The sequence below is a fragment of the Propithecus coquereli genome, unplaced genomic scaffold, assembly GCF_000956105.1.
Source record: "Propithecus coquereli isolate 6110/MARCELLA unplaced genomic scaffold, Pcoq_1.0 Scaffold339, whole genome shotgun sequence".
Lineage (NCBI taxonomy): Eukaryota > Metazoa > Chordata > Mammalia > Primates > Indriidae > Propithecus > Propithecus coquereli.
Window position 1 is genome coordinate 1,647,214 of NW_012149052.1, and position 10,233 is coordinate 1,657,446.

At 32.7% G+C, this 10,233-nt stretch overlaps 1 protein-coding gene across 1 annotated transcript in view; it reads left to right on the forward strand.

Moving 5' to 3' along the window:
- VPS13A (vacuolar protein sorting 13 homolog A (S. cerevisiae)) overlaps positions 1-10,233 on the forward strand; it is a 262,251-nt gene that overhangs the window by 205,375 nt on the left and 46,643 nt on the right. Inside the window, 6 exon segments of the mRNA XM_012650655.1 lie at positions 4,057-4,060; positions 4,457-4,689; positions 8,116-8,269; positions 8,797-8,943; positions 9,147-9,228; positions 10,137-10,206. Coding sequence (XP_012506109.1) covers positions 4,057-4,060; positions 4,457-4,689; positions 8,116-8,269; positions 8,797-8,943; positions 9,147-9,228; positions 10,137-10,206 — 690 coding nt within the window.

The following is a 10,233-nucleotide window of genomic DNA, read 5'->3' on the forward strand; positions in this document are numbered from 1 at the left end:
ATGTATAAATGAATGAGTGTTGAATTTTTATCAAATGCTTTTTATTTTTATCTGTTGAAAATGATTATATAATTTTGAACTTTATCTTATTTTAGGATGAATTGTATGATTGATTTTTAAATATTAAGCTAACTTCCCATTTCTGGAATTGGCTTGCTAATGTTTTAAGACCTTTGCTTGTATACTTATGAGAGAAATTGGCCTGTAACTTTCCTATATTGTAATGTCCTTTCTAGGTTTTTATATCAGGTTAATGCTTACTTCTTAAAAATGTTGGGAAATACTTACAATTTTCCCATTTTGTGGAAGAGTTTATGTAAGATTAATATGGTTTTTTCCTTGAATGTTTGTTAGAATTCACCAATGAAGCCAAGCCATCTTAGCCTGTTGTATTTGTAGGAAGGTTGTGGTTTTTTATTTTTGTTTTGCAAAAGAACTATTGTTTTGCTTTCTTTTTCTTGGAGACAAAGTCTCACTCTGTCTTCCAGGCTAGAGTACAGTGATGTCATCATAGCTCACTGCAACTTCAAACTCCTGGCCTCAAACAATCCTCCCACCTTGGCCTGCCAAAGTGCTGGGAATTACAGGCATGAGCCACCGCGCCCAGCCTGTTTTGTTCTTTTGTTCTTTTGATGGTATCATTTATACATGTGTTTTCAGTTTCACCAGTTTCTGCTCTAATCTATAGTATATTCTTGTATTTCATATTTCTTTGGGTTTAATTTGACAATATTTTTTCTAAACTCTTGAGATGAATACAGTATTAGTCTGTTTAGGCTGCCATAATAAAATACCATAGACTGGGTGGCTAAAACAACAGAAATTTATTTCTCAGAGTTTTGGAGACTGAAAGTCTGAGATCAGAGTGCTAGCATGGTCAGATTCTAGCTTGCAGATGACTATCTTCTTTCTGTGTCCTCACGTGGCATGAGGGGACAGGGAGCACAAGCTCTCTGGTATTCCTAAGGACACTAATCCTGTTGGATCAGAGCTCCACCCTTGTGACCTTGTGTAACCATAATTACCTCAATAAAGACTCCATCTCCAAAAATACAGTCACATTGGGGATTGGGGATTCAACATGTATTTTAGGGAGACAGTTCAGTTCATAGCAGATACCTAAATCATCATTTTTCACATTTTCTGCACTTCTTATTTGAAGTCATTTAAAGTCACAAATTTTCCTCTAAAACAATATTAGTTTTATCCAACAAACTTTGCTATGTTGTATATTTATTGTCCTTTTGTTCCAAATATTTTCTAATTTTCATCATTATTTCTTATGTTTTGGTTTAATAGTTAGGTTATTGCTTATTACTTTTTAAAAATATGAGAATTTTATAGTTATCTTTGTGAATTTCTAGTTTAGTTCCACTGTGATCTGAGAACATACTTCTGATTCAGTCTTTTGAAATTTATTGAGATTGACTTTGTGGGCTAGCATGTGGTCAATTTTAGTAAGTTTTTCATTTGTATGTGAAAAGAATATGTATTGTATAGTTTTTAGTAACAATTTTCTCTGTATGTGAATATTTTCATGTTAGTGTGTTAAGTCTCCTGTCTCCTTAATTTTTTGGTTTATTAATTACTGTGAAAGATGTGTTTAAAATCTCCCAATATAATCATAGATTTATACCTTTCTCCTTTTTGTTTTAATTTTGGCTTTTTGAAGCTATATGATTAGGTGGGTAAAAATTTAGAATTGTCGTATCTTCCTGGTAGGTTGATCCTTTTATCAGTATATAATGTTACAGTGTGCACCACAGTATCTTTTTAGGCCTAAACATTCAGACTTATAAAACTACCATAGGCCACAGTTTGCACCTGCCTATTCAGGAGGAGACCAGCCAGGCAACAGCATGCTAGCAGGGAGAATCAGACATTCCTCTTGGGTGGAAGTCCTTATGACAATCCCCATCGCAGGTTAGGAGGTATTCTCTTTGATCATGGCAAATGGCAGATTTTGTGTAAGGGAACAAGATTCACTTGGGTGTGGTAGGAGCCACCCTGACTTAGAAATCTCTATTCCACAATACCAACTATTTCTTGTAACAACCCGTGAGCATAGCTTATAGACTTTTTTCAAGGCACATACATGCATCATCATACTAAGAGAAGCCTATAACTATGGCTTCCTACCATATTACAACATGCATTCTTGACTTATTAAAACCTGCAGTAAATTACCACTTGTACCACTTTCCCAGTAATGTGAAGGCTTTAGACCTCTTTAATTCCATTTACCCTCTTCCATCTAATATATTATTGTGTATTTTATTTCTAAATAGATTTTAAATCCTTTAAGTACTATTATTGTTTTCTACAATTAATATTCCATTTAAATTCACCTATGTGTTTCTTTTTTGCTGCTTTTCATTCCTTTCTGTATTTTCATGTTTCCACATGGGTTAATTTTTTCTTCTCTTTAGTATTTTTCTAGTGTGAATCTACAGATGAAAAATTCTCTTTGAATTTTTTTTTCTTTTTTTTTGGTAAGGTATTTTTGCTGGATGTCAAATTTCAGGTCAGGATTGGCACTTCTTTTCTTTTTTTCCTCTAATGTCTTTCATGATTTCTTCTTTTCATTGCTTTTTAGCAATTTTACCATGATATTCTTAGGTATGGTATTCTCTGTATTTATCTTGATTTGTTATGCTTCCTAAAATAGTAACTTGAGCTCTTTTCTCTGATTTGGAAATTTCTCACGTATTATATCTTCAAATATGGTTTGGTGTGTGTTTTCCTCTTTACTTTAGGACTCCACGATTACATAAATGTTAGATCTTTGCACCATGTTCCTTATAACTTTTATGTGGTTTTAGTCTATTGCTTCATCCTTTTCTCTTCATCCTTCAGTACAGATATTTTCTTTTGATCTGTCCTCCACTATTCTTCTCTATTTGTGTCTGGTCTGGTCTTAAACTTATCCATTGAGTTCTTAATTTCAGTTCCTGAAATTATCAGTTGAAGGATTTCTATTCTAGAAATTGTTTTGTTCCAAAATTTTCTATCTTGTCACGTAATTCCTTGAATGTATTAACCATAGCTACTTTAACACCTACCTGCCAATTCCAATATTTAAATCTCTTGTGAATATTTTAATATTTTCTCTTTTTTCTTAATTTTCCCTCATATCTGTTCTTCTTTATGCATATTTATTTTTGACTGTGCTGTATGTGTTATATGAAAATTTTTAGAGATAATTCAAGGCTCTGTATGATGTTCCGTTTGCTTCAGACATTCATCTTGGATTACTTCCTTTTTGCCATCAGTTAATTTCTTCTGTGGAATTTCCTTGAGTAAGTCTCTGTTGATGGTGAGCCTTGATAGTTTTTATTCTTCTCTAGGCATCTCTATTTTGCATACTTTTCTTCAATGAAATATTTTTGATGAGTAAAGAATTCTGGGTCCAGAGTTATTAATATTTTCTCTTAACATATTGGTGATATTTTTTCATTGTCTTCCAGTGTTGCTCTTTAGGAGTCCAGTGTGGATTCTTTTTTTTAATTGTATTTAAAGGCGTTGCCTATAATTGGCCTTTTTATTATTCATGATTATTAGATTCATTCAGGAAAAAAATTGTATTTTAATATACAAATCTTATGCATCTGATCTGTTGATTAGTACTTTTGCATATTTATATCATAGTAACAGTTTGAAGTTTATAAAGATAAATATGGCATTCACTGCAAGATAGTAGGAGGACTTCAGAATTATTTAGAAATAAGTTAGTTTTCTTCTTCAATGTAGTTTTAGTGCTATATATTTTCTTTTAGAAAGTATCGTAAGTAACATGAGTATTCCTAGATAATGATTTTATGGTAACAACTCCAATTTTTAATTTCTATGGATTGTAACATGAATATTTACTATATATATTAAAATTTCCTGTTAATCAGAATATTCATTAACTAGAAATTCATGGCTAACTATTAATTATTAGAATTTTCTGTATGTTATGTAAGGGCTTCCTGCATAATTAACTCCGTGATGAATATCCATGTCTTGTAGAGCATGCAACTGAGATATCTGATTTTTTTTTCCTATTTGATTCAGCTCTGTAAGGAAATACAGATTTCAGACTAAAACAATTTTAACACTTGCCACATTGCTGTAGTCTTAGAATAAAGCAGAAAAATACTTTGTGTTACTCACTGATAAGCCCACAAAGGAAGACGATTTAATTATATTTTATTAAAATGTTAAAAGAAATAAACAATTGACCAGTCTTCCTGATCAGTATTAATAACTTTATAATAGTAATGGCATTAGATAACATCAAATGATTTTAATAATGTAAATTTCTTAGTATTATACAAATATTAATTCATTTATTTGCCACTAACCCTATGAAGTAGGTGCCATTAATATTCTCCTTTTATAAATGTGGAATCTAGATTTCATGTTGTTTGGGACCAAACTCTAATTTTTTTTTTTTTTGGTAATTTTGTTTTAGGATATGATGACACCTATAGATTTGGGGAAAAAAACAATTTATTTAGTCTCATTCTTTGAAGGCTTACAGCGCATTATTTTATTCACTGAAGATCCAAGGGTATTTAAAGTAACATATGAAAGTGAGAAAGCAGAGTTAGCAGAGCAAGAAATTGCATTGGCATTACAAGACGTTGGAATTTCTCTTGTCAACAATTACACAAAGCAAGAAGTAGCCTATATAGGCTTTACAAGGTTAGATGCATGGATAAATTTAAATGATCAGTTTTTAATCATTAAGGAATGATTGTAAAATCTAAAATGATTTAGTTTAAATTTTGTGCTTTGACTATTTATTGATACTAAGGTAATGCTAATTTAAAAGTAGGTTTGAGATCTTTTTTTGTCTTTTGAGATAAAGACATGTCAAAAATCAAATTTATGAATCCCTTAACTATGTTAATCCTCCTACCTCTCTAAGAAGTTATATTTATTCAACTTATCAAAAGTATACTTTACTTGGCACATCATAAAAAATATTTAATTGTCCATTACCATCTACCACAATGCAGGATATACTGTAGATTCTCCATAGTTGTTGGAGGATTAAAGTAAAGATATTTACTTTCAAATTTGACCTTGGCACTTTTAAGGTTCTAATAAGGTAATATTGTATTTATCATTCCCCATATAAGACATCTCTCCCTTATGCCCTTGTTGTTCCTATTCATAACACTTAAATTGAAATTAATTCATATGTATTAGTGCCTAATGTGAGAGCATTTCTTTAAGTCTATATGACCAGTATAATGTAGTTTTAATTGTTTACTTGAAGTCAAACTCCTGAATATATATATTAAAAATATATGATACAGATTTAAATTTAGTTTTCTGTATACATTAATCTATAAATCCCTGGCCTCTCATTGAATCAGATTAACACATTTTAAAAGGAATATTAAAATCTGTTTTCTTAGAAATTTGTATTGTTCCCCAAAAAGATAAATTTTTGTTTAAGAAAAAAATAGACAACAGATTTTAAGACTGTTAAACCTATCATATGTTATCTCCTATGCTAAATGATGTTAATGCAAAGATGAGTAATACATGGCCTCTACCTTTCTATTAAGTGAATATAAATTTTATAAAGAATAAATAAATAGGATACTTAAACAACTTAAATACTTAAATAAAATATTAAGTAATTTCAGAATGTGGATAGATTTTTTATTCTGTATTTAAGTCTTTCAGCCTTTTAGTTTCAGTACAATGAGATTTCTTCCATTGACACTCTTCTAGATTACTATTTTGCACTCTGTCTCTTCAAACGCCCATTCTCTCAGCTCACCGCCTTGCATCCCCTTTTACTAAGAAAATTAAAGCAATCAAAAACAAACTTCCACAGACCCACCTCACGCCCCAATATCGCAACTTCCTACCTACCTACCAGCATTTGCACCTCCATACTATACCGACATACTTCCCCACAGTTGCAATAGATATATCTCATACATGCTCCTATTACACATAGTTTTCTACTTTTGCACTACATTTTATTTCCTCTTACCTACTTGAGGACATTGGTCCAGCAATCCTCTTCTTCCTCTTACCTAAGTCAACAGCTTTTGGCTCCCTACTGGATTCCTCCCCTCAGTGTTACTTCTCTCAACTTTAATTTTCTTGAGCCTACTTTCCTTGCTATCTACTGCTTCTTTGTTTCCCTTTATAGCCACACTCCTCAAACATCATGTGTATTTCAAAAGAGTTTAACATATTAGCTATTCTCCAATTTTTTTTCATCCATTGTTTCTTTAACCACTCCAGACAGGGTTTTGCTTTCAGCACACTGTGAATCTGGTCTCGTCATGATTACCAGGGACCTCTGTGGTGCCAGATCCAGTGTAGAATTATCAGTCCTCACTTTACTTCATAACATTTAACACAGATCTCTCCTGGATGTAGTTTCTTTCACTTGACTTACAGAATACCTCTCCTTCCTGGTTTTTCTTCCTATCCCAACACTCTCAGTCTCATTTGTTGTTTCCTTGTCTTCTCTCAACTCCTTATATTTAGTGCCTTGAGACACTTAGACCTGAGTCCTCTTCTCTCTATTTCAGTTTAATGATTTGAAATACTACATATATACCAAAAAATTCTCTCTAAATATTAATTATATATCTTCTGCCATACCTGTCATCTGAACTCCAGACGTGTATCCAACTGCCCATGCAAAATCTCTGCTCAGATATTTAAGGGACTTCTTAAACTTCATATGTATGACACCAAACTTTTGATTTCTTCCTTCTTCTAAAACCTGCATTCCCATCAGAATTAATCACAACTAACTTCTAGTGACAGGCCAAAAACCTTGGAATACTCTGTGATTCCTCTCTTTATCTTGTACCCCACATCTAATCCATCAAAAAGTGCTGTGCTGGCTTTACCTTCAAAGTGCACATAGAATCTGGCCACTTTTTTTTTTTTTTTTTTTTAATGATAGGATCTCACTTTGTTGCCCGGGTTGGAGTGCAGTAGCATGATCATAGCTCACTGCAGCCTCAAACTCCTGGGCTCATGTGATCCTCCTGCCTCAGCCTCCCAAGTAGCTAGGACTACAGGTGTACATTACCAGACCTGGCTCATTTTTCAAAATTTTTTTGTAGAGATGGAGTCTTCCTATGTTGCCCAGGCTGATATCAAACTCCTGGCCTCAAGCAATCCTCCATCCTCAGCCTCCCAAAGTGCTGAGATTGTAGATGTGAGCTACCATGTCCAGTCCTGACTACTTTTTATTATCTCACTGTTAATACCCTCATCAGAGTCGTCATCATTTCTCAGCTGGCTCACTGTAGTAAATTCCTAACAAGTTTCCCTTTTTTTTGCTTTGACCCATTTTTTTCTTTCATCCCACCCCAACAAAGAATGTATTCTTAACAAAGTGTAAGTCAGATCAATAGTTATAATCTTTTTATAACCATTCAATGGTTCTTCATCTTACTCAGAATAAAACTCAGAGTATTTACAATGACCGAGGCTTTACATTATTTGACTTCCTATCATATGTCTTACTTCATCTACTTTTAATGTGTTCCTTCCCTGCCAGCCTCCTTATGCTTCCTCATATACTACAGATGTGCTCTTGCTTTAGGGTCTTTGCTGTAGCCAGTCCCTCTACTTGAAATGTTCTTCTCCTCTTGTCTGCCAGATAATTCTCTCACCTCCTTTAAGGTGGCTAAAATCTCACCTCAGTGAGCCCCCTGTTGCCCACTCTACTTTAATATTGCAGCCCCCACCACTTTGCATATTCCACTTCTCCAGATCCCCCTTCCCCAGATCCCCCTACCCTGTCTACTTGTTCTTCTTTCAAAAGCATTTTCACCTTCCATATCTTAAAATTTACTAATTTATTTTGTTTACTATTTGTTGTTTGTCACTTCCCAGCTAAAATAAAGCTCTGGAATGGCGGAGATGTTCACTGATATGTCCCTAACACCTAGAATAGTACCTGAATAGGACTTTAATAAGTATTAGTTGGATTAATTCATGTTTTTAAACTTGTAATATGCTTACTTGTAACTGAGGTTATTATAAAATTTTACTGAAGTTTTTCTACTTTATATAATAAACCAGTTAAAAGTGTTGATAAATTACTACTATGATTTTTGCTTTCATATATATAAGTTCTGATGTGGTTTGGGAGACAAAGCCCAAGAAGAAGGCCAGATGGAAGCCAATGAGTATAAAGCACACTGAGAAGTTAGAGAAAGCATTTAAGGAATATACTGAATCTTCACCTGCAGAAGATAAGGTTATTGAGTTGGACACTAACATTCCGGTAATATTTTTAATGTGACCTTTTAATTTTGATTTGTTGTAGTTCAGAATCACTAGTTAATTTTAAGGAAAATCTGGCTTCCTTAGAAAACAAATTGAACATAATTAATCCTACTATACATACTTTATATAAAATATTATATTTTTAAAGGGGTAGTTATCTGTATTAAGAAATCAAATTTTCTCTTAAGATGCTAGATACTAATGATTTGTTCTTTGGGTTAACAGGAAACAAAAATTTTTTTTTATTTCTTCTTATGTACTTTTAAAAAATTGTTATTTTTTTTCTTTAATTTTATTATAGTAAATTTATGTAAAAACTGATACAGCCAACCTATAAGGATTATATAAATATTTATGTGAATTTTATGGATATGGAATATAAAAATCTAAGTCTAAATGTAATCAAATATTTAGTCTACTCTTTTAATTAGTATTATCTTAAAAGTTTTTTGGTATAAATTTCTAATTCTAATCAATTGTGGATAGAAAGAAATTTTTTTGTGTTGTGGGGGGCATATTTTTCAGGTTCGCTTAACACCTACTGGTAATAACATGAAAATTCTGCAACCACATATAATAGCTATACGAAGAAATTATCTTCCAGCATTAAAGGTGGAATACAGCACATCTGCACATCAGTCATCATTTAGAATTCAAATTTACAGAATACAGGTAAGTCGTTCTGAAAATGTAGCCAAAATTGTGTACTAAAGGGATGTATAAGAAAACAGATATATTCCTATGGTCTGTTTTTAGTACTTCAGTTTCACTGTTGGGCTAGACTTTTTGATTCCTTCTATTTCTTAAATCCTGTTATTCTAGTCAGGTTGTATAAATGACCTACTGATATACTGACTTGTTTTTTATTTTCTTAGATCCAAAATCAGATACATGGTGCTGTGTTTCCATTTGTGTTTTATCCTATTAAACCTCCAAAGTCAATCACCATGGATTCAGGTTTGTTTTTATATTTAGTTTGCCATAAAAACAGTTGTATTAGCCATTTGGTTTATTTTACTATAAATATGAAATGAAACCATTCTCAGGTTTAATTTCTACAAGACGATTGGAAAATCAAACTGCTTGAGAAAAGACCAAGTACTGTATGCAACTCACTTCAAAAAAACTTGAAGTGAATGAATCCTGAAGAAAAGATCAATTAGAAATATATATTTAGATTTTTAGAAATAGTAATTTAAAAAACAGATTTCTAAACTGTAAACCTGTGATTTGAAAACCATTAGGACCTTTGAATAAACAGTAAGGAAGTTCAAAGTGTCTTCTAACACCAAAAACTGTCCTATGTTCTCTAGGTAAGAATAACCGACAAGTTCTTTCTTCTTCCCATTTCTTTCCCTTTCCCTTTCTTCTTTCTTGCCTATCCCTCCTCCCCCCACTTTCTTTGCTCTTCTCACTACCCTACTCACTTCCCTCTCCCCTTGCTTTCCTACCCCACTCCCACACCACTCCTCTAAACTGTCTTGGGCGGTGGTATTCTTTGTAATCTGCTGGAAAGCTCTTTGACCACTCTACATGCTTAAGCCCCTCCTCCTCAAAGTCTGGCACAAATCTTCAGAATCTGTTTTCACTGAGTTTCCCTGATGATTCTAATGTATCCTTCTAGTTTAAAATCACTAATTTGTGGGATTAGTTATCCTTAGAATAACTGCAGATAATTAAAAAGAACAGTCCTGGAGTCTGAAATTAAGATTGTAATAGATCTTGCCAACTTCACTACTTTTTAATTGCTACTCATGACTTAGTAAATGATTTAATTATCCATTGTGATGTATATTAAATCACAAGAAAATGCTTATCTTTTGCTTAAAGCATCATGGGAATAATTATATTTATAACTTTAACAGCACCAAAGCCCTTTACAGATGTCAGTATTGTCATGAGATCTGCAGGACATTCCCAGATATCACGTATTAAGTAAGTGCCTGAATACATTTCTTGTAT